Source organism: Dermacentor andersoni, chromosome 9, assembly GCF_023375885.2.
Source record: "Dermacentor andersoni chromosome 9, qqDerAnde1_hic_scaffold, whole genome shotgun sequence".
Taxonomy (NCBI): Eukaryota; Metazoa; Arthropoda; class Arachnida; order Ixodida; family Ixodidae; genus Dermacentor; species Dermacentor andersoni.
In genome coordinates, this window is record NC_092822.1 from 55,842,962 (window position 1) to 55,868,630 (window position 25,669).

A 25,669-nucleotide genomic window follows, 5' to 3' on the forward strand; every position below is an offset into this window, starting at 1 on the left:
ATTATGTATGGTCTAAAAAAAAAAAATAAGAGAGAACACTGGCCGGTATGTGTTCGCATATGATGTCGTACGACATCATATGGTACGATATGAGGCGTATGTGCCATGTGATATTTCTTAATAGGGCAATTTGCAATTGCCCAATTGATAGTGCAGTTTGCCGTGGTAGGGCACTTGCAGTCGCAATCTCTAGGTGCGCGACTGACGTCACGGTCTTGTGAATTAGTTGAAGTGCTTCGAAATCGGTCAATTCAAGCTTTGTGTCCACAAAACCCGTCAGAGGAGATCTACAACCTAAATGAAGGCTGCCAGCGCAGTTGAAACTGCTATGGAACTTTTTGACATCTACTATGCTCTAGGAATAGTAATATACGCAGCACGAAAAATAACTTAGGCTTAACCCTGCCACGCTAGACTGTTCCTACCTGAGCTGAGTATGAAGTGAAGGAACAAGCTAATGAGCAGGATTATTTATTGTCGCCAATACCCCTGTGGCGAATGCAGATACCAGCAAGAACCGCAATTAGGCATTCTTCATGCGAAAGAATGAGGCGGAATCACGAATCAAATTCCGTTGCAACGAAATTGGCTTTATTTATTTGTTTGGAATATCGCTGGCCGAAGAGGTGTACTTCTATTTACTCTGTACGAAAACGCAAGTAATACACCACCCAAATAAGTATCATAATTAATACACCGTCTCTATCTTGCAGATAAAAATAATACGCTTGATATGTTATAAGCCTTACGATTCCCCTACTCAGCCACTGTTCACAACACTTAATCTACTTAGAATTCAGAATCTCTTTCAGCACCGTTTGGCACTGACGTATCACAAGGAGCTTAAGCACGCAGAAATTTAGCTCGCCTACAGAAACACGTTGCAGCCTATGACACAAGGGCACCTGAAAAATGGAACATTCCGCATTCAAGAACGAATGACGGTCAGCAAATATGCTCCGACATGCACTTCCGACTTTACTAAATAACCTCGCCTTACAAAAAATAGATGTCCTGTCCCTATGGAGCTTGCAAAACAACTTCCAGTCATACTAACTTCGTTATTGTTTATTGCTTCTGTGCATATGCTATATGCTGTATATGACCTATTTCTTTTCTTTTTCTGTACATACTATGTACAGTACTGAACCTAGGGCTATGTTCAGATTTCGTTCTTTTTTCCCCCTAAACGTTGTTTGAAACTAATCGATCATGCTCATGTTTAAATTTAATATTTTTCTTGTGCACACAGACTACCTGCTTTTGTAATTATTAAAATGTATGCCCTATTGTATATACATACGTACATTTTTGTAAGTTGACGTCTACCCTCCTGTGTAATCATATGTGAGCACCCACTGCCTCCTGTTGCCTTTCATGGGTTTTCGGGCTGGTCAAGTTGCCTGCGCGCAACTTTTTACCCAGAACCCCACCACAGAATTTGTTATATGGGAAATAATATCATTCAATTACACCGCAGCGCGACGTTCATGCAAGAGTGAACAATCCATATACCTGGCGTTGCTATTTCACGTTCTTGCTGCGAGCTAGGATATGTGGATGATTCAGCGTATTTGCACCTCCCCTGTATCTAACAGTAACGAAAAGAAAATGTGCAAATCAGCTTGTTTTACTGGCCTGTTCTGCAGACCCAAGCATGCCACAAGACACCGCTGAGCTGCTTGCACTTTTGCCACTTTCAAAACAACGCGCCTCCACTGTCGAAGTTACCATCATGCATTACTGCAGGCAGAACTTCTCTGGCTATCTGCTCACTTTTGCCCGCGAAGTCGCTCTTTATTGTCATACAATATGAAGCAGTAAAAACAAAGTACACTCAAAGTAAGTTGTGGAGTCATTGGAACAAGTTTTCTAACTTAGTTACAATTATGTTCGATAGAGGACGCCACCTGTCTAGCAATTTGGGCGGTTTAGTCGTTTTGTTACTCCACCGATGTCGACATTCCTTCCGTCGTCATTTGTCCATTGGTTTGTTTGTTATGTCAACCCATGTGTCAACCGCAGTTGAAATGAGTCGCTCGACGATCTCCTATCAGCAGTCGTCTGCGTTAGTTTCTCTCTTTGCTTTGCCTTACGTATCACGTGCCTCCGCACCGCCCTGTTGCGAGCAGCTGAGTGTCGACGCTACGCGAGTTTCGCGGTCTTCGAGACGGTTCCTTTGATCCCCGTTATCACCGCGATAGACCGCTTCTCCTCATCGCGGAGTCGGTTTCGGATGGGCGCCACGCTCGAGCGGAGGACTTGTCGACTTCGTTAACTGGAAAGGAGGGGCACACTTGAAGAAACTCGAACCCGTCGCCGAGGGCAAAAGCAGGAAAATGTCCTCCGGTACCTATCAGCGCATCACGTCCATCAACGTGGGACCAGCGCGGCACGTGGAGCCCAGCGAGAGCTCTAGCTCGGACATGGAGCGTCTCGCCTTGGACTGCCTGTTCTTCCGGCGCTTCCGCAGACTCGCTGGCATCGTGCTTTCGAATGTCGCCGCAGTGCTTGTGATGGTTGTGCTGCTCGTCTTGTCCGTCGCGTACGAAGTGATCGTCTATCAGGTGGGGCTCACGACAAGCCAGTTCTACGTCGTCCTCGGCAAGAAACACTGGTGGGGTTTCCTAAACCAAACAGCTTTCTGTCTCGGCCTCATCGCGCTTGTTGCGTGCATCAAGAGCGCCAAGCAGTACGTGTCGAGCACGGTCACAGTGCAGTGGCGACAGCTTCTCACCAAGCGTCTCCAGGAGCTGTACTTCTCGCGCAAGGTCCACTACCGGGTCAACGTGGTCGAGACGGCAATCGACAACCCGGACCAGCGCATCACGCAAGATGTGGACCGACTCTGTCAAGTGCTCAGCGACATCGTGCCCACCCTGCTCATATCACCCTTCACGATAGCCTATTACAGTTACCAGTCTTTCAGCGTCGCGGGGTACATCGGCCCGCTGGCAGTTTTTGTCTACTTTATCATCAGCACGGTTGTGAGCAAGCTTCTCATCACTCGCGTTGTGCCCAGAGTGTACGAGCTGGAAAAGCAGGAAGGTCGCTTCCGGTACAAGCACGCTCAAATAAGGGCAAACTCGGAGTCGGTTGCCTTCTTAGATGGGGAATTCGCGGAGCTGGACTCGACAGAGGAGCACCTGCTGGAACTTGTCAAGGCGCAGCAGTCAGTCTATAACCGCCAGTTCCCTCTCAACCTCGGTGTCTACTTCACAGACTATGCAGGCAGCATCTTGAGTTTCCTCATCATAGCAGTGCCCCTCTTCAGTGGCGCGTACGATGACATCTCGACGGCCGACCTCAGTGGGATTATCAGCAAAAACACCTTCGTGTCCATGTACCTGATCAGTTGCTTCAGTAAGTTGGTAGACTTGTCCAGCGGGATTTCAACGGTGGCTGGCAACACGCACAGGATCTCTGTTCTGTTGGAGAGGATGGAAGCTATCAACGAGGAGGATGACCTTCTGGAAAAGATTAAGCAGGCAAAGAAGCCGCTCGGCGATGATGGCACTGACACAGATGATGGTATATATATATATCATAATTGCCCTTTCTTCATTTTCTGTAAGTGTATCTTTTTCAGGATCACGATACTGGGTGCTTTGAAATGTGCCAATTTATGCAGCTTAGAACGTTCAGCCTTGTTATTTATTCATGCGGCATTGCCAGATCCATAAAACTGCACCAAAGCTTTAACATTTCTTTGGTCTGGTTGGCAGCCACTATTCAGCAACACTTCCTAAAAACAAAACATTGGGTTCCTCACATGCATGCCATTTATTGCCATTTATAACACATTCTTGGTCGTTTTCTTATCAAGAAAATAAAAGACAGGAAAATATGCAATGCGATCATGTACGATCATGTACGATCATGCCGCTATCGTAGGAATTAAACTCTGATCATCCTACTTATCGGTGTCGTAACCGTTGGCTTTCACTAATTTCATCTCATTTTGAACGCTCAACTAGCCTCGAACCATACGAAACTTAAGATCAGACCACACGCATGCTTGCCAGCCTGCGATCACTCCTGGCTGCTCCCAATTAGATGCCTCGGCAGACTTTGCTTTATAATGAACTCTTAATAATGCTTGAAAAGCGCAAGTTGGGTGCGACTACTGTACACGTCAGTCAAGCTGGTGCAAGGCAAAGCCGGTCCGCACCACGTAGCACAGCCAGCCAGGAGCAGATGAGCACGAGCACGCAGTCTACCCTTGTCCTGCACAGAGCAAACGCTGTAGTTGCATGTAACTGCGGTCTTCTACATAGTGAAATACCACGGCTGTCATCAGGTGCCGCGACGAGTCCACTGGCTGAGCACGCTGTGGCTTGCTGAGAACAACTGCATATGACGTGTTGTAAGTGCCAAAATTGGAAATAGTGGCATCTTCGTGAATATCCAAAGTTTGAACTGCGCGCCACGGTGACGTTCAGTAGGGAGAGCATTGTGGGTACACCCGGCTCTGCCATAGCCTTCGTAGTGCAGATCATTGAAGAAAGAATGGAAGCACCGCAAACGGTATGTTTCATTGCCATTAACTCTGCTTCTGCTGAACGCTCTAAAGACTTTTTGCGGCTGAGTGCTTCTGAAATAGTCTAATTTAACTTCAAATGCATTTCTCGACTTCGATAAAAAGTGGTTCAGGGCACCTTTAAAGAACACCAGGTGGTCAAAATTCACCCAAAGCCCTCCACAACACCGGCTCTCATAGCCCTATTGTTTCACTGTCAGGATGGTGACCCGTTCCGTGCTATGCTCTTATCCAGAATTTCATCCAAAAATTATGGGATTATTTTTAAAGACTCCAGTTGCCAATATGTTTTACTTTCTCTGCAAGAATAAACTTGCTATTGCTCATGCTTCCCTGCAGATTGCTTGCTGCCATCTATTGGAAGCATGGCAATAGCACTAAGACAAAACTAGCTCATTCATAACATTGCTAGAAAATTAAAAGTCCCATTGTCAAGCTGAGCTCATCCTAGGCCATATTTACCAGAAGCCTGTGGACGAATCGAGCCTCTCCAAGGCACAGAAGGGCTTAAACTCCATCAATTAACATATGCATTAACTGCATGAAAAACAAAGAAAAAACTTTTAAAGGCTATCTGGCTTTCAAGCTAAGCAGAAGACACCAGGAAATGTGCCACTTCCTGCATGACCAGGAATTTAAACCTTGCCTGTGCCTCTGTAATCATTGTCATACCACAGTTATTATTGTATTGTGTCACTGTTACTGTCACCGTGTTGTCATCATTATGCTGTTAGCTGTGTTAATGTCTGCCTCTTATAGTTCATGCCATGCCTGAATCAAAGTATTTCAAATAGATTTGACGGGCGTGTTACCTAGCCATCGGCCAGCATAATCCCTCACGAGTACACTGTTTCATACTCCTTCCACACTGATTTCACAGGCATGAAATAGCATGTTAGTTTACAAAGAGTGTGAGTGAACATAACAGAAGTGAGTGCCAGTTAATGTGGGTAAGAACGAAAGTCAGTGACAGTGATGTTGAGTAGATGTGACTGTTAGTGAGTGAGAGCAGATGCGAGCGAGTATGGGCATGTGTGGGGTTCAGTAAGTGCAAATTGCAAGTGGCTATGAATGTGAATGAGGGTTGGTGAACTTGAGTGGGCATGAGGAGGAACGTGAGTGAGTGCTGTCGAGTGTGAGTCAGTACCCAGCCTGCAAAAATATGGGCGAGTCAGTATGAGAGAGTATCAACCCGTTCTGCAAACCTATGTACCTAGTTTATAACTGCTGCTCTCAGTAAAACCATTGACACAGACACGATTTAGGCTAACACATAAAGGTAACTGCCGAGTTATTGATATCTGCAATGTATTGCAAGGTAGCGGGAGACAAGGTCATCCTTGTGGTGCCTTCGTACTGGGGATTGACAGAGGTCGCACGACCAACTGGTAGTGCTGGCAACCAGAGACAGACTCACGGCAACTGATTTTCACGCTTCCAAGTGCAGCCTGCCTGCCAGCACACCGAAATGTCTACTTATCAGCTGCCTTTAGTCGCTATGCACATCTGCTCGCAAACCACTGCGACTTAAAATACCTGTCAGTGTATTCTGGTGTCCTGCTCGTGCACCGCTAATTGGTTCAGCAGATTTACAACTCCAGTCACGGGACTGGAAAATTGAGCAGCAAGTCATCGAAATGGTCATCGACCAAGGCGATCATTTTTATTGAGGCAACCATTTGTGACCAACTTGGGTGGCCGATCGCCGCAACTCAGCAACACCTGATGGAAGCGCTGTTCCTTTTTAACCCATTAGACGAGATGCTAAACTGCACAAGTCCACACAGTGGAAACAATATCAGTGAAGCAAAGGGATAGACAGTTGGGCAAGTTCATACAGTGACATATTCTTGGTTTATAGCGCGCACATATGAAGACTAGAAAAGGACAGGATGATTGCTCATTCTGTCTTTTTCTAGTCTTCATCTGTGTCCCTTCGCGCTACAAACAAAGAGTGCCAGTGAAATTGCAGTGCTGGCGTTCACAGTGTGTTCTGTGTTCAAAGCAGGACATGTTCCTACATATGCTATTCTATCATTCTCACTGTCATTGCATGAACCCCAGCATGGGCTTTTCTTTGAGTGCAAAGTCCATCATCTCTGCGGTGATGCTTAAATATTGTGGGGAAGCCTGCTCACCAAATTTTGCATATTGCTTATTCAGTATGAGCCGTGTAACATTGAGCCTGCTCAAAAAAAGAAGTTCTAAATAGGTTGGTCCTGCTTTCAGCAAGGCCAACCCGTGTCATGCTGGAAGGTGCATGTTACTGGCTCACATGCTCACGAATTCAGTCTACAGTGTACTGGTTGCTGCTGTCTGTTATTTGGCACTAAGATCAGTGACAACCTAAGAATTCAGTACGTGTGCCAGCTACAAATGTGCACTGCAGGTGTGCGAATGTAGTAAGAAGTCGATCTCCTCTGCGGCGTCACAGCAGTGGACAAACATTATTGTCTAGTTCATCTATTCAAATTCTCTTTGAGTTGGACAGTGTATTTATAAATGTGTACCTAACAGTGTCACCGACTATAGTTGAATTTAGCCTGTCGATGCCACAAAAAGCATTTGTTGCGAGAGGATAATTGTGAACTTATACTGAAGCTCCTCCACGGTCTGTCTGCCATTAGAATTACAAGAACAAAAAGCCTAAAGGGCTGGAAGTGTAAAGGAACATTGCGTGCTTATTACTTCACATCGATCGTTTCTGTTGAATTTTTCAGAAGTGGTGCCACAGTTCATTCTCAAGAACATGTCCTATGGAAGTCCGTACGATGACAACATCTTTGTCGAAGGACTCACGCTCGAGCTGAGCCCCCCAAAGAGCGTCTTTGTCACTGGACCGAGCAACAGCGGCAAGACGTCCCTGCTGAGGATACTTAAGGGCCTGTGGTCACCATCGTCTGGATCTGTCATCAGAGAGTTTGGCGGCTCTCTGTTCCTGCCGCAAGTGACGTGGTTTGGGAGCGGCAGCCTCAGGTCCCAGCTCTACTACCCATACACCCCGCCAAGGACCACACCGCATGAAGAAGGAGAGATATGGAGGTAAGGAAAAGCATCTATTACCTAGAATTTCAAAAAAAAATTGTAATGAGAAGGATGCAGTTAGAAAGGCCCAGTTTAGCTGAATATTTGGATATTCCAAACAATGTGCAAGTACTTGGTTGCTTTCCCACAGGCACCATGCAAGAAATAGCCACTTAACATAAACTGTGCGCTTGGTTACACCTATGCTTTCTCATGCTCATTGACGCAGCAAAGTCAAATGTGCTAGCAAAAGCCACCAATCCTTGTGAAAAATAGCTCAATTTTTTGCAGTAAGTGGACTTTAGCATGGGTTGAGGAGCCTGTTTTATCATGCGTACATTATTTTTCCACACACAGCAAACATGTATCCAAAACATGTTGCATGCAAGTTTCGCTATATCAAACGATCCCATATATCAGAATAATGGCAATTCATTACAACCAGGTTTTGCCGTATTGATGTGCCACAGTGTGTTTGCACGCTTCCCATGCTCTTGATAAAAAGAATTGCAGTCACTGACCAAGTCAAGGTGGAAAACACACAGAGACGTTTTGGGACCCATACAGATTCCTTGGTCATACTAAAGACTGAAGTTTTTAGTGTGATCAAGGTACCTGTATGGGTACAGAAACGTCCCTGTATGTTTTTCACCTTGATTTGGTCAGTGATTGTAATTTCTTCGTCATCTTGTTATATGGCCAGATGAACTTTTGTCGAACTCTTGCCTACATTCCCATGCTCTCCTCATCACCCGAGTAACACCACACATCGCCTGCATGCAGTATGCATCTCATTGCTGAATAAATCAATACACACTAAATTGTAAAATATTGAGTACCTTACAATATACATCTTTATCTGGACCAAGCATCAAATTAGCAAAGTTTCATAACATGTTTCAAAGCTATAATTAGTGTGTGGGGGTTGCTGTTGTAGAGAGCATTGGATTGCCTTTGACTTTCCTGCATTTCTTTTTGTTGTGTTTGTTGTTGTTATTGTTATTGTATAGGTTGAGAACAGGAGCAGGCACATGAAAACCAGTGCAGGTTGTTATCTGACTACATTAACTAAGGACTGGCCATATTGAGATGAATGGGTGGAGCAAAAGCAGACTGAAGATTTGTAATGCACGGTGAAAGGTTAGACAGCATGTGAGGCTAGATAGTGTGTTGGCATCGAAATATGTGTGAAAAAGGTTGAGGGAAAGGCAGACCCTGTGCTAATTTCCAACTTGATTTCATGTAACACGTACTGGGGTAAAATTTCTATGCATATCTGCAAGCCTTCAGTAAGTCCACAAAAAAAATGGCAACCATCACTAGGTTTAATGTTAGTTTTGCATCAATGAAAACTTCCTAGGCAGCATTTTACACCATGTTGTCTATTGAATATTCATTCTACAAATAAAGGGATTTATCTGTCGAAACGCAAGCAGGTCAGGTATATGAACACTGACAAGTCAAAGACCAGAAGTTCCTGTACCGAGAGCTTACTTTCAAAATGCCACTTGTGATTTGTCTACTGTGACCTCACACACAATTTTTCACAGTCATTCCTGTCTTGAGGTTATTGCTGCTGACGCGGGCGTTGTTTAAGACGCTGTAATAGAAAGCCGTGGTCTGCTGTGTTTTCCCCCTCCACATTAGTAGTTATCACATTCTAAAAAATGTGATGTAAGCATCGTTCTCGACTTGTCTATTCAGGTAATTTTGTAGAACAGGGATGCAGATGACAAGTAGCAGTTTCCTAATGACCACGGCTAGGCTGAATACAGTCACACCGCTTTTTAATGAAGTCGCACTCAACATGAAAGTACCTTTGGTTCATCCGATATAGCATATATTCGTTGCACACGGTTAGGACAAGGAGAACTTTAGATTGGCATTTAGTGTGGCTCATGAAAGGATGGGCCAATCTTTGTCACACAACTTCCAGTAAACTAAAGGCTCAGATCTTGCTTCAACAACATACATCTGATATCGAAGAACTTCCTTGCCAGCAGGGTACTGTCATGGTAGAATCATTAGTAAAAAGTCTTGAAAGCCATTGTGCTCATGCGTGTGGAATACTACCAGCAATTCCACCTTCCATCTTTGGTTTCACAATCAGGGTGTCGTACCAGAAGGACTCGCTGGTGTATTGCGAGTCATGAGGAATGTTTCATTGGTCGACATGGCCGCACTTACCTGAAACAGTACTGCTGTACACTCTGAAGACGAATTTGCAGCACTTCTCCTCACCCGCATTTCAATCATGCAGTCAGCATCCATGCCAAAGGTTGTCGCAGATGTGCCATTTCATCGACTTAGCAGCACTTGCCGGTGTGTGACAAGGAGACTGTACATGTCTTGCAAAAGAGTAAACCCAGCTTATAGTTTCTTTACCATTGAGAGTAATAGGTCCTAATTTCATGAACTTGGTGTTCCGAGGAACACGTTCAGCTTCTCACAGTACTTCTCGCAGCTTCTTGCACTCGAGTTTTTTTTAACAAATTTAAGTAGTTAATTTTCTTTCTTCTGGTTGTATCACATTAATCCAAAAATGTAGGACCCATTCATAGTGTTGCTGGCTAGTCCAAGCAGCATGTCCTTGGTTTTGGGACAGTGCGCTCTTGGGCCAGATCACTGAGGCAGCCAGCTTCCTATGCTTTGTGTACTGTCTGCACAGCAAGATGTGAACACAAGCCAACATTTTTGCAGTGCTTGCCACTAGGGCACAACACATGCACACTTCTTCCATTAAAGAGGCGGATTGAAGCTAAACAGTACTCTTCGCATGTTCATTTAGTAGGAATCCTGGGCACACCATGAATTTGGCTGTAGTACTTGTTTTCAGATATCCATGTGGAAACATGCACTGTAATTATTATTTTCTCATGAGGCATTCTTCCCACGCTGTGGAATAAAATTGTATTGAGTAGCAGTGTATTTAGTGGCAGATCTTAAGGATCAGAAAGGATAAATGAATTTAGTGCCAGTCTCAGAATTTCTACCAAGTAGACATACCTCGAGCATTGGGCAACTTCGGTTGCAGAGTTTCAACATAATACTTATAATTTTATCACCAAGTTTGCAATAAGAAATAGCAAATATATGTTTATCGCACCTTCCGATGGCCACTGCCTCATGTGTTTTCTAGCAGAAAAAATCAAAAAGATCCTCTTTATCTATAATGCTTTGTTGTGAAGAATTATTTGGTACATCTAGTAGTAGTCTTCGAGTTGTTCTTGGATTTGGGGTACAGCAAAGGCAGAGATGTAGGCAAGGATGTCGATTATAATTATTCAAGCTCTTTATTGGAAAAACTTGAGCTTGAAAAGGAAAACAACACCCAAGTCCAAATGATAGCGGCAAGTGTGGTTGGTGGGCAGTAAAGGAATCGAATCACACTGTTGAAGCCAATCCACAATTTGAACATGCATCGTTATATACATTCCAAAGTGAACAATATTTCAGTATACTTTACTATTTATTATGCTGTTCACATTGGACATGTAATCTGATTAGACAGATTTCTAGTGCCATGAAAGAAGTGACACTGTCCACAAAGCTTTTGACATAGCAAAGTTTTCTTATGCAAGTGTGATAGCATGAAATCAATGACGATTCATTGATGACAGGTTTGACAGTGTGAACCCATAGCTCTCGACAGGTCTCCAAAGAGAGCAGACAGAACACCTGAGCGATGTCACAGACTTGGTTTTATTCTGCTGAATGCTAGCCGGTGCTGCGACCATCTGCTATTTTATTCATGTGACACCAATGCTGCCGCGCCGCTACGCGATAATCATCAAGAAGTAAAGCAACACATCCAAGTCGGTATCACAAGCAACTCCCTTCACAAATTTACACATATGTGCAAACTCTCCATCAGCTGCCTTTAACTCGTCATCTTTTTAAAGCAAAGCTTTCTTTCCCAAACTTCATGGGGAACGGCCTGTTTCATCAGTTTTCAGTCTCTTGACTGAGAGGCTCTGGAGTGACATTCGAGGACCGATAATGTAGTGCCACCTAGTGAACCTCTGTTCTTAATGAAGCAATACATGACAGTGTAAAAACTGCACGTGTACGGTCGCCGACTGATTTTTCGGACTCCAAAAATTCGGACATGCTCGATTATTCGGTCTGCTTCGTGGCACCGCCATTCTCCCCATAGACCATAATGTATAACAACTGCCGAAAGTTTAGACGCCTTGCAACCTCTCGTCTGATTTTTCTGACACTCCTTGAGCCACCTCGATCGAGAGCACCATGCACCGACTCTGACTGGTGCATGGTTCGATTTGCTGAATGCCATTTTTGTTTTGAACAGAGCCTCCTTGCTGCCCCACGAAATGGCACTACTGAAAATCCCCGCTCATCATCGTCGTTTCTGCCTGGTTCGATAGAGTGGCTACACTAGTTTCGGTCTCAGATTAGTAAGACATGTCGAGACAATCCAGCAGCTGACTTGCTTCTTTCTTCATGCACGACGCTGTGAGTAGGCTACGTTTTTCGTTTGTGCGACTGGTGTCGGCGTGACGATGTGGTGGTGTTTGCTTTGTGTGCTGTGTCGAGGTTGCGGTGATCCAACGCGGCATACGGAAACATCGCGTCAAGTGTCTAAATGGCGCCGACACTGCCCGCGCAGACTGCGCTGGGGAATGCCGGCAAGTGGGTGCCAGGAGGCCTAGGATTTGTCACCTTCCGATGTGCTCTCTACTGATGCCAAAAATGTGCTGCCGAGGCCTGCGCAGTGGTTACATTGCGATTCCAGACACCATCTCATTTGACAGTTTCACAGGTGCTGACACTGCTGTACTGACATGCGCAGAACTCGACGACGGCGAGATCATTCGTCAGGTTTCTGCTGCACCGCCTGATGATGACTCCGAGTCGGAAGACAACGCACCATGTGCTATGCTACCGTCGCATGCGGAGTGTGTACAAGCAGTGACTGTGCTTTCAGCCGCCTATAGTGACCGTACAACCCTCTCCGAGATTCAGGCTTATCTGATTGTGTGTAAACAGAACAGGGTGCAACGGCGCATTCATGATTTGTTCAAGCCTACTGCCGAGCCTGAATAAGCGCGTAGAAATAAAGGATTTTTTTTATTTTTTCTTAATCTGCTTTTCTGGACACCTGTTTATTCGGACATTTCCGCAGTCCCCGTGAGGTCCGAATAAACGGTCAACAACTGTATCTATAAAGCACACAGATGTCTCAATGGAATAGCATGTCACATCCATCATTTTCATAATGTTTTTATATTTGGGGTATCCTTTTCTCAAGCCATTGGGTATGTATTGTTGTATATGTGTTCATTCTCGGCTTATCCTCCATCATTCTTGGCTTATCCTCTAGGATGGTCATGCGCCATTGTGACTGATAGGGTATAGAAGCCCTAAATGTATTTGGATGCGGCTTATTTCCCTGTGCGTGTACCTCTTATCACCATTCTTTTCTCAGCAGGCATCACACACCACTTTTGTCCTCATGACATCACCACCATGTCAATGTCTCGCACTGTACATCCACCTGACTTGGTGCTTGCAATCCAGCACAGGTGGTGAATGGTGTAGTGTGTAAACATAAATATTGTGTGGCATTACATGTTGCGTAGGATGAAAATGAAGACAATTGTATGTATCGCATTACCAGTTAATTGTTTCACTAATGCTTCACTTTATATAGATTCCGACGTCTGCATTGAATCTTCATAATTTCTTTCATTATTTTTCTAGGCTCATCGAGTTAGCTGATCTGGGACACCTTCTCAAGCGATCTGGGGGACTTGATTCTTCCCTGCTGCCCATGTGGTATGAATCGCTTTCCCCAGGCGAGCGGCAGAGGCTAAGCTTCCTGCGCGTCCTTTGCCAGAGGCCCAAGATGGCACTCCTTGACGAAGCCACCAGTGCACTCGACGAAGACACGCAGGTGAAACTTTACCGTGAGTGTCGCAAGCTGGGCATCGCTACCGTGACAATCGGTCACCACGCCTGCCTCGAGCCTCTGCACGACACCACCTTGGAACTTCATGGGGCTGCAAAGGGCGGAACTTGGACATTGAAAGAATTGGACCAAACCAATCATGTCGACTCTGCTGCTGTTGATAACTCACACTCTTGATGGAATGTCTTGAGGATTTGTATAATTGTGCAGGTGTCGCCCAAGCTGTAACTGCTGCAGTGATTTGTATAGTGATTCCAATGGGCGTCTTGATATGAGCAAAGTCTCACTTGCCATTCAAGTGGCTCTACTGGAAACTATCAAGTCAGTCTGGAATAGTAAGATGTGGTTCTGAAACACCGAGTAGGTGACCTTTATTGAGAGCAGAGGATTAGTGCAAGGATAGAGGGCATGAAGTGGATGGACATGTACTATACACTTTCACATTGGAGCCCTCTTAACACGTTCCTTTTACGAGAGAGACAGGACCTTGGCTTAGTGTGGCCATCTGATAGTCGTTAGAAAGACAGAGATTTCCAAAGCAAATTTTGATGGTATCGGAAAGCGTGATAAGAATGTGAGGTTAGGAAACTTGTGTGTGTAATGCAGGTTTAGGCTGACACAGCACGAATGTAAACGAAGAAATCTGAAAGTGCCCCGCTTCCTGTACTGGAATTACTTGGTCTAATAACAATAGAAAGACGAAGTTCACTCTGTTTCAGCCTAGCATCTTTTTGAGGCTTCTTTCACAGAACTGCCTGAACTTGTGAAAGGACCTTCAAATCTCCCATTTCCGAGAAATTAAATCACCACCATCACAGTTTTTGTGAAAGGAAAATAATGAGATATACTATTCCATTTACTCTATTCTTTTTCTCTGATAATAAGCCGTCCTTTTCACTCAAATAAATGCTTCAAATGCTCCAAAAAGGTAATGGGCTGGCACAGCCTCATACAGTTTATTTCTGTAGCGTCCCCTGAAGTGAAAAACTAGCGAAGATGGGTAGAGGTTTCTGGCTTCTTTGAACGCTCCACTCAAATCAAATAAAACATGAGCAAGCAAATTAAAAACACCTGTGCTGGAATATGGGGCTTTTAACAAAATTTTCGAAGCCGCTTCACAAGTGATGACGTCTCGTGCCATGTTTCAGTGCTCCTATGGGCGCGCCAGGCATTCCGAAGCTCCAGATGCTCAAGTACTCTCATTTTTTAATTATTGGAAGCTTTGGGTTAATGAAAATTCCACAGAGGCACCAGTATATTATGGCCCGCAGACAAGTCTAATCACATGCGCAGTGGCTTCAAAACTTCTGATGAAGACTGTATAGACGTTACTACTGCGGCAAGCTTTTGTTCTAAGGTGTTCATGGAAACTGCTTTCTTCACCCTTTAATCCACAAATTATTTTCGATAAAAAGTGTACAGAATTTACCAACAATTTTCATTCCTCAATTTACTGTGGATTACATCCGGATTTTAAAAATATATGTGCAGTTTGCCTCTTTAATGACCTGAAATATTAGTAAAAGGCATCTGACCTGAAACAAGGACTACTCTCAGCATACATGTAATGTTTGAATGCCACTATCTGAACAGATGGTAATAAAAGGAATCAAAACCTTTAAAGAATATATAAGTGCTGAAACTCAAATGCATGATGCGAACTGAGTAGGTGAGCAAGGATTGCATCCAGCAAGCAAAATAGAGGAAGCTGCAGCCTGGACAAGTGCAGCTTGGGCTTCGTAGTTAAAGGGTTATATGGAAAGAAATTTAACACTCTGATAGACGGCCTAGCCTAACAGCCACAAGAACATCACCAAAAGCTCCTGCTCTGTTCAAGAGATGTGGCAATGAAAACATTTTCTTTAATTATGGGAATAAATTGATGAAATTTGGCATGCAGGTGTAATTTGTTGTGCTGGTATCATAACTGAAATCAGTTTTGTGCTATCTGTTATAGTTTTTGAGTTACAACACTTGACAGCCTCTAATGATCGTCCCCAAATTAATTGGTTAACTACACATACGTTCGCCACGATTTTCATATCAGCACGTTCACAAAAGTCCATTCTGTGCAATAAGGCTATTGGTTTATTATTTAAATGCCGAAATAAGCATAAATAATTTTTTGAACTTTCCTATGCATATTGTCTTAGTAATGACTTTTGCAAAAAAAAAAACACTATAATTTTTTTTTCCGAGGTGCAGATAAAAATAGACAGCTTTATTGCACTCATCAATGTTTCAGGATCTAAGTGGAAAAGACAGAATGAATTTGAAATGGCACTGGGATGACTGAAAGCAACTGCAGAAAAAATGAAAGCTGAGAAAACGGGGTGCAAAGTTTCATTTGTTGTAAACATTTAAATATTTACTTTGAGCACCTCAAACTCGCCTGGGTCCTTTGCCTCCTAGGACACATTTTCTTTACATTTTGATGTAGTTTTTCGCTTCTTTGCAGCATTTTCGTGCACCTTAGTTGTCTTTTTGATGTGTCCTGCAGAGGTAGATGACAGCGCATTCAGAACGTCCGCTTTTGTATCCTCTCGTTGCGCAGTCTGTTCATTAGTGAAAGTTGGAGCTGAAATCTTCAGCGGAATGTTCGACTCGAAAACTTGTGCTCTCGCCGACATCACGTTGCTGTCATGACCACACACGGACACGCCGTCACCACAGCCCACGGTCACGTCACTATAGCCCATGGGCGCATTGTCAGCGCCGCATGCAGATGCGCTTTCCTGGTCACCCATTTGTGCTGGTCATGCCTTGTCGACAAGATCGGCAGCATCCACTTCTACGATTAGTTTTCTCCCTCTGTTCCATGCCTTTCGTGGTCTTCCGTACGCGTGGGCCATTCAGAACTTGCTTCTTTTGGGGCTCATCACAGAACACGTGGATTCAGCTGTCACCATCATGCATCACATTGATCAGGACGCGCAGCTCGCTGCTGTGCAAATGCGCACGAGAGAGGTTCATCAGCAATTCAAATCTACAACAGCCAATAGGAGCATGTATGGTGCTCCAAGTGACTACAGTGCCCAATCGCAATGCCGCATTTGCCTTCTTTTTTGCTCGTGTTTGCTGGTTTATTTTTCGGTTTAGGAATAAGTTGCTGTGGCTATCTTGAGCTCCGGTCTCTCCTCTTTATGATGATGCCAAGGTGGGGGCGCTGCGTCAACGGATAGCCGAGTGATCCGTGGTGCGACGGCGCCTTCCGAAGCTCGATTCTTTTTCGCAATATTTGATAACAGCACTCTAGAAAAGTGCTGTTTTTTTCGATTTCTATGGTGTATTTTGTTATAATATTTCACCACGAGGTAAATAAAGGTCTGAGGATTGCGAAAAAATAGATAAATTGGAAAAACGATAGTTTTGACAATTTGACCACTTCGATTGCCACGTCGCCCCGCTCACCAGGATGGGTTGCTCTGTTTTACAAGCCGTTGTTCTCTTGCCCATACGTGGACTGCTGAATAAGGCAAGCAATCAGCAGATCAAGCTCAAAGCCATGCACTCTTGACTATGGGCTACTACTGAGTGCGGCTTACTTCAACGCAGGGTTTTGTGATAGCGCTTTGTCGGCTTGTTTCTGCAAATTGTGCTCTCATGCTTTTTTGACATGGATTCCACTTGTACTTGAGGCGTAGCCCAATGAGTGAATTGTACCAATCTTTTTGTGATCTTTCTTTTTGTTTAACATCCAGCAGTTGCCACGGGAACTTGGTCTCTTGAAACTTGTGCATACCACATAGTCACCATTTCTGTGTCCGATCATTTCGTATGCTGCCGACTATAATTCGCACTCGTCTCGTACGTGTGTGTCAGACTGTTTGCACCATGCGTCATTAAAGGCGTCAAGTTTTCCTGCTGGGAGTGCTACCGATGCCAAAGAAGTCTCGTGGCCTGTGATACAGTGGAGGCTCGATTAATGCACGGCCCACTCGCAGCTAAATTTGGCAGTCAAGAACAATAAGGTGTTCATTTCGCATTACTGGGTTGATTTTAAAAATACAATGAGAGAAACATTAAGCTAGATTAGCAGATTTCTGGACTACAAAACAGTGCAGTCTTGCCACAAGTAAGTCAGATGCCTGGTAAGCAAAAAAACATGTAGAAATGCAATATGTAGACAGCATCTGGGCACGGCTATAAGAGCCTGGAGGTTAGAAAATATCCAAAGACAAGGTGGCAACTTATGTGAAAGTTAATATTATAATGTGATCAAATCAGATGAAAATAAAGTGAAACCTGGGACATGTTGCAGACATTGACGCTGTGATTAGAGTTCAGAATTAATTATCACCTTCACCTTTATTTTCTCTACCAGTAATCATTATTTTTGCGTTAGAAACGGGAACAGAAGTTTAAAAGATCTTGCCACTCTAAATTGTTGTAGTCTTTCTCTCAGTGGCCCATTAGAGTGGCGCAACTTAGGCAAAAGGAAATGCGTTTTGGAAATCTTGAATTCACTGTTATGTTTGCTTAATTCTAAGCCAATATCTGAAAATCAGGAGGTCCGAATATACAAAAGAAGGTATCTCCAGTGTAAGCCAATCGGAATATGAACTAAGCTGAAGCATTGTAGCTTCTTGCCTAAACCACGCTAGTCCATCTTTTAAGTGATTGTGTATGACGCTCAAAAGGTTACTCTCGTGACGTGAGGTCACTTGTCATCATTATTGCCATTAAGTCATTATCACTCTGTTGCTTACTGTGCTTTCCTCTGTTTTGTCTGTGCCTTTTGAAGCTCACAATTTTTTATAAGTTTGTGAGATCAGCTTAAGGCACGTTGATATGTACCTGCTGTACAATCCATTGCCATTTTTCAGCCGATGCTTGGTTGTTATGATGGCATCGAACAAGTTTAGCAGGTGCATACATTTAGTCAGTGTTTTAGTGTGGTAATGTAGCCATGACCCTTGGAACAGATTTTGAAAAGCAACTTGAGTGCTTACACCTTACTTTGTAGAACTTTCAAATCTCATCCTCAGTTCTAAGCCAACCTGCCAAGTTTTGGCCTTGACATTTCTTAGAAAGGTTTAGTAGCTTAGGTTTGAGTAAACATGGTATTGTTTACAATATTGATTAATGTAACGTATAAAGCAGTCCACTTTACTTTGACAGCTCCCATTGGCAACTTTTTTTATATCAAAGCCACAAAAATGCCTACCAAAGTCATGCGAAGGATTTTTAGCATTGACCAGGTATCTATAACACATGCACAGTACGGCAGCATTATTCATGCTTAGATTTCTTCTATTTCATTTGCAAAGCATATTGATCTCTATGTTCCCATTTACATTTAGTCAAGGTACGCTTGCCCACTTTGAAGTTTTTCGAGAGAATATATATGTACTGCAAGCAGTAATCTTTCTTTTGTTTGAAGTGAACATTTCAGCATTTTTTGCATTCCGTACTATTGTGTGTAACATGTTCACTTGTATGTGTTAGCAACTGCCTTTACTGTTCTTCTGTACAAAGCCAAGTGTACATTCACTAACTATGGCCATTGAGTATCGTTTCTATTTAATCTAAAATGGTACACTTCTAGCCACAGAAATATCCCTCCCCAGTCAGAAAAGTTCAGCAGTCCATTTTGTTTAATTCTAAAGAAAATGTAACTGGTCTTATTTGGTCAGAATTGTTTCCAATCTGTTGGAATTGTGTTTTGAGATGGATTATTTGGGCCCATCAAATTCCTGAGACTTGATTCAGTGTTCTTTCTCTGCACACTTAATTTTGTATTAAAAGCAACCATATAAAGCCGACAGCGAAGATCCCAGGATTAGCATTAACAATGTCGTAAGTTTACGTGATAGAAAAACTTTCATGTTTCAAACTGAGCTATTTCAGTAAGTGAAGATTTTTTGGGAATATCATTGCCTACATTCAACTTCTTAGAACTTATATGTAAGTAGTTCAGTACTGCAGAGGACCAAGTATGCAGTATGATGCTTTATGCATGCTCCAACCTTTTTTGCACAGTTGTGTGAGTCTGCACCTACCGATTTCTTGAAAAGTGGTCGTAGAATGTTAACCTTTTAGCCAACTCATTATACTTGGCAATGTATTGCCTAAACCTCCTTAAAGTTATGGATCTTTGAGCCAGGACAAGCTTTACCTTGTTTATCTGATGAATTGGTGAGCGCAAACAAGCTAGCCGTGTCCAATTATTAAAGTGTTCATTCAAGGACATCCTGCATTTACTATTGAAGCTCTCTTTTTCTATAAGGTATGCCGCTTGATTGTATAAACTTCTTAGTCTTTTATTCGCGCACATGGTCTACAGGTTGTTCTCCGGTCTGACCAGTTGGTCAGCTTAGCACAGTTCTGTAAACCTATGTTTATTGTTCCCTAAACGTCATTTAAAAATAGTAATAGAGATGTTTACAAGGCATACTTGTTGTACAGGCATTCTGTTCTTTATTGCATTCCACTTACAAGATTTATTTCAGCACCTGCTTTACGATTTTATTCTATATGTGTTAGTGTCAGTTTTAAAAGACATCAGTGAAAGTGGCTATGGTGCATGGTAACCCTTAGATATACAGGACTTCCTATAAGGCGAAGATAAATGGGCCTTGGAAATCTGTTCGTCTTGTCAGAAATTCTACTTTAAGAAGCACATTTGATTTATCATAAACTAAATGAAGCTTCTTAAACTGTAAGGCTTTAATAGAACTTTTTTTAATGAACAGCAAAAGTAATATTTAGCTGTGTGTATCTGCAGATTACACTTCTATAATATCAAAACAGCCACTATTGCTTGCAAGGAGGCTTGGTGAGGCAGAAAAGGCACAAAAATAAAAGACCAGGTGGGCGTCATTGCCGTGAAATTCATGCGTCTCTTCGCAGTGGCATCAAGGATTTTGACATTGACCACACGAACACCGTATGCACTCGTGCAATGGTCGCACCCATGTAAAAACCGCACCCAGAAATTCATAAAAAAAAAATCCCCAAAAACATATATTTAAAAGTTACCCTTGCATAAGCCATACCTTTGATTTTTGAAAAGGTTGGCGGTGTTATCTGTTGTGTGGCACGAGAATTCCGATGCTTTTCTTTTTTTAATCGGTGGCAAAATGAGGCAGCTATGCCGAATTTTCAGTGCCTCCAGATAGCAAAAGCACAGCCTTCGAGATAAGTGGTTGCCTCTGAGACACTGCCATTGCTGGTCTGTGGGGCATCACCAATTTATTTCATCTGGCAGGTGACGCACTACGAGAATAGCCAAGAATAGCCAGAGCCAGTACAATCGAGTGCTGTAGTTCAATAAAGACAGGTACCTCTGAAAATATTAACAAAAGGAATGTTGTGTATTTTTCTCAGTGTAATAGCCGCACCCCCAATCTCACCCCAAAGCTCGGGGAAAATGACCTACAGCCATTACACAAGTATACATGGTATAACTGGTTGTCAGCAAAGGGCTACATTGTATTCTAAATTAATCAAAACTCGCACTAGCACGTTTCGAAAACTTGTGTCAAAACAGCCCAGATGTGAAAAACAACACACCTTGAAATTCATAACATCACACTGCCTTCCTAGTGTCGAGTTTCGAAATAATCTTTTGCCAATGTAAACTGATTGAGCATTGCCCTTTGTGCAGTAAAGTGAGTCTTCTGCGTTGCTGTTCCATGTAGCACTCCTAGACAGGGACAGGAATATAAAAAATTTAATTTTAAATGCAGAAAGGCCGAACAGCTGAGGCAATGTGCGCTATGTAAGAAATCAACCGTGGCAGTGTCACTATTCACCTTCGCATGTCTCTTCGGGGAAAATGAACTTAAGTTCTGTCATCTCAAATAACAGTTTGCTCGAACGCACACATACATTTTGTAAAACTTTGAATTCTATGGGCAGTGACTTCTTGAACAACCTATCCTAGCACTTGAAGCTCAACCATAGAATGTCCCTGGTTGGTGCTACCCAATCGGTCAGCAATGTGGAATTCCATCGTCTTTACAATGAACATAGTTTTATGAATGTGTGCATTCGCTGATGTCCCTTGCGATTTCAGGAAGCACAGAACAGTCTTTCTAGTCAACAAAAATGTAGTATTAGTCTTATTGGTGCTTCAGCCTTCATTTTGCATGAAATAAGTACGAAAGACAGGACCACTACAATTAGCCTTTGTGTGCATTGTCCTGGGGCTCTATTCAGGGTCGATCACTTTCAGTGCGTGCTGATTGGCTAAGCCAATGAAAGGAAAAATGACCATCACTCCAGTGAGGTGCTGTGCGAAATGCCACTTATCGCCACAAATGATTGATGTTGAATACAGCCCTGGCCTTGTCTCCAATGTCTACTTCATGCCAAATCAAGAACAGTTCCACAAGATCAAACACTACCAAAAGTACCAAAGCCTAGCATACAGAGGCATTGTACTTTGCTTTTTGTACATTGTATTTAAAACCACAGATGCTTCAGAACAAATGTTTGTGCTGGACCAGGTGGCTGTTTGTAAAGCAAAAATCCAAGGCAGTCACTTGTTCTGTGGCATTAGAATGCTGCAATGTTAGTGGTTGTGAAAGACAACACTTTAGCAACTTGTTGCTTTTTGTTGTTTCTATGCTTTAAAAGCAAATGCGAGTCACCTTGTAATTTTTTTCTTACCAGTGTTTTACATTCCATTTACGTGTCACGGATTTGGGTCTCAATTTTTTCTGTGCCAGATTCAAAGAACGAAACTGTCTGGTGTACATTGCTGTGAAAACCTTTGTACAGCCCACGTGATGCGCTGCCTGTCGTTTCTGACTTAGTTGGCAGGAACCTGCTTTAATTGTTCAGCATTGCCTTTTGTTTGACATAGGTTTACTGCAGCCTGCCATCAGCAGGAAAACTAAACACAATCTGAAAGAAAGGGAACACCTCTTATGCATCATTATTACCGTGTGTGACTTGCACTTGCTACACAGGTGGTTGGTGGACATGATATTGTCTCAAAATCCAGCAGCAAAATCATGGTTGTATGTCACAAGCGTTGGAGAAACTTGAAATGCAAATATTTAAATTAGCTTTGACTTGTGCATGTATTGCCTGTGTTTCAATTTGTGTAGATGGTGCAAGTCAATAATGAACAGAGTAAAACGTTATTGTACCCTGTATATTGAATGTACCAGGCTGAAGAACTTAATGTAAAAACCTAAAATTACAGAGTTTCTTTATTAGATTGTTTTAATGGCGAAAATTCTTGCTGCTTGAAGTTGGCAGCCACTCTACTGTCTAAGGTATTGTAGGCCTGGTCATTGTAGTGCACTGGCTTGCTTCACAGTATATTAGCTATGTAGAAAGTATAATATTTTACAAGGTGACACGAGTGCTATACTATAAACATGTGCCGTTTTATGTATGGCGTGCATTGTACTTTATTTGCTGCTTGTTTTTATTGCATGGACATTGTGATGTTCTATGTCTAGTCTGTGCATTGCATGACATTCAGTCATTTCTTTAACTCTCCAGTACTGTTATATATGTTATTGTGTGATTTAGCTACTGGTTTGTCAGGGTTTTACGTACACTGCTTTAGTATCTGCCATCTGCTGTGAAAATGCCTGTTCATTTGCATGTAATATTACTTGCGAATGGCACTCCTAAGTTGCCTGGGAAACACCTGGTGTGCCCACGAGACATATTAAGTGAGATGCAGGAAACTGTATACAAAAAAGAGGGAACAATTATATACTTGCACTGCCTTTGTCTTTGCAATTTTGAAATATAGCTGTTTTTCATTTCTTGCCTTGAGCTGTTCTTGCCTTGAGCTGTTTGTTACAACACAAGCTCTCAGGTGGGCATTAATTAAGTTGCTTTATTACAGGATATACATGTATTTAGTAAACACAACTGCAGGCATCTGCTAGCAAAAAATAGAGTAATAAAAATAAATAAAGATTGTGCATGAACCATTTCCAATGATAGTAAATATAAGGAAATAGCTGAAAATTTTAAACAGCTATTTTGCTTTGTTGAATGAATACCGCTCTCGAATGCATATATTTATTGCAGTGAGGATACTTAGGTAGCATTTGTTGTTTCATTGCCTGATTTATTAGAGAAAAGAGCCAATCACTAGCACATCTTTGACGGTAATGTATATGTGACTACATAGCAGTGTGTTTCATATAACTATCTTTAGTACACTCAAACGTAACTAAAGCCAAAGTTTAAAAATATAATGGTACACCTTCGGTTAATTAGATCATTGATACATTGTTTGCAGTTGGTCTAAGTCACTCAGACTAATTTTTTGAAGTGTGATTTGAAGTAATGGGCAACTTCAATGCAAATGTGGGGGAAAAGCAGGCTTGTGAACAAGCAATTGGCAACTAAAGCGTTGATTCTAGGAACACTCGAGGAGAGATGTTGGTAGAATTCGCGGAAAGGAATAAGCTGCGAATAATGAACACCCTATTCAGGATGCGTAGGATCAAAAAATGGACCTGGAAAAGCCCTAATGGTGAGACAAGAAATGAATTTGATTTCGTACTTTCTGCCAATCCCAGCTTAGTGCACGATGTAGAAGTGTTAAGTAGGGTAAAGTGCAGTGATCATAGGTTAGTGAGGTCCAGGATTCACCTCAATTTGAAGAAAGAAAGAGTAAAATTGGTCAAGAAGAAACAGGCCAACCTGGATGCAGTAAGGGTAAAAGCAGACCAATTCAGGCTGGTACTTGCAAACAAATATGTAGCCTTAGAACAGAGATGAAGTCATAGAGCTAACGAATGAAACCGTGACTAGGCTGGCTTCAGAAGCAGCAATTGAAGCGGGAGGTGAGGCACCTAGGCAACCAGTAGGTAAGCTCTCCCAGGTAACAAACGCCCTAATAAAGAAATGACAAAGAACGACAGCGTCCAACTGCAGAGATGAGATAGAATTCGCAGAACTCTCAAAACTGATCAACAAGGAGAGAATAAGGGAGATTCAAAATTATAATGTGAAAAAGACTAGGGAAACAATAAAAAATGGCCGCAGCATCAAATCAGTGAGAAGGAAACTTGGCATAGGACAAACCAAGATGTAACAATTGAAAGATAAACAGGGTAATATCATCAGAAATCTTGAAGATACAGTAAAAGCAGCAGAAATATTCTATACTGACCTGTACAGTACCCAGGGCAGACACGATACCTCCATTCGAAGCAGTAATGAACAAGTTACAGAGGCTGCTTCTATAGCTAGCAATGAAGTTAGATGGACCTTACAAGACGAAATGGGGAAAAGCAGCAGGAGAATGTGGAATAACAGTTGATTTAATCAAAGATGGAGGAGCCATAATGCTTGAAAAACTAACGGCCCTTTATACGAACTGCCTATCGACTTCAAGGGTCCCAGAGAACTGGAAGAATGCCATCATTATATAATTGACAAGAATGGAGACGTTAAAGAATTGAAAAATTATAGGCGCATTAACTTACTTCCAGCATTATATAAAATATTCACCAAGGTAATCTCCAATAGAATAAGGGCAACACTGGACTTCAGTCAGCCAAAGGAACAGGCTGGTTTAAGGAAGGGATACTCTACAATGGATCACATCCATGTCACCAATCAGGTAATTAAGAAATGCAAAGAGTACAATCAGCCTCTCTGTATGGCTTTCATAGATTATGAAAAGGCATTTGATTCAGTAGAGATACCAGCAGTCATAGAGGCATTACATAAACAAGGTGTACAGGACCCTTATGTAAATATCTTAGAAGATATCTACAAAGATTACACAGTTACCTTAATTCTCCTCAAGAAAGGTAGGAAGATACCTATAAGGAAATGGATCAGAGAAGGAGACACAATCTCTCCAATGCTATTCACTGCGTGCTTGGAAGAAGTATTCAAGCTATTAAACTGGGATGGCTTGGGAGTGAGGTTCAATGGCGAATATCTCGGCAACCTTCGATTAGCAGATGACATTGTCCTGTTCAGCAACACTGGGGACCAGTTACAACAAATGATTGAGGACCTTAACAGAGAGAGTGTAACAGTGGGGCTGAATATTAATACACAGAAGACAAAGATAATGATCAATAGCTGGGCAAGGGAACAAGAGTTGAGGATCACCAGCCAGCCTCTGGAGTCTGTAAAGAGTATACCTAAGTCAAATACTCACACTGGACCCTGATCATGAACGGGAAATTTACAGGGCAAATATGGGTTGGAGCGCATATGGCAGACATTGT

At 42.7% G+C, this 25,669-nt stretch overlaps 1 protein-coding gene across 1 annotated transcript; it reads left to right on the forward strand.

Moving 5' to 3' along the window:
• The first annotated feature begins 1,801 nt into the window (after nucleotides 1-1,801).
• Nucleotides 1,802-23,240, forward strand: LOC126528058 (lysosomal cobalamin transporter ABCD4-like). Its single transcript, XM_050175917.3, has 3 exons — nucleotides 1,802-3,531; nucleotides 7,261-7,582; nucleotides 13,289-23,240. Exons 1-3 carry the CDS (start codon nucleotides 2,340-2,342, stop codon nucleotides 13,671-13,673), a joined length of 1,899 nt encoding a protein of 632 aa, XP_050031874.1. The 5' UTR covers nucleotides 1,802-2,339; the 3' UTR covers nucleotides 13,674-23,240.
• Nucleotides 23,241-25,669: the final 2,429 nt, after the last annotated feature.

What these genes read in the sequence shown, in the direction of transcription:
- LOC126528058 (XM_050175917.3), top strand. Translation starts at nt 2,340, where the DNA reads ATGTCCTCCGGTACCTATCAGCGCATCACGTCCATCAACGTGGGACCA. An exon ending in TGGCACTGACACAGATGATG is followed by an intron (nt 3,532 to 7,260) that starts GTATATATATAT and finishes TGAATTTTTCAG; the next exon opens with AAGTGGTGCCACAGTTCATT. An exon ending in GAAGAAGGAGAGATATGGAG is followed by an intron (nt 7,583 to 13,288) that starts GTAAGGAAAAGC and finishes TTATTTTTCTAG; the next exon opens with GCTCATCGAGTTAGCTGATC.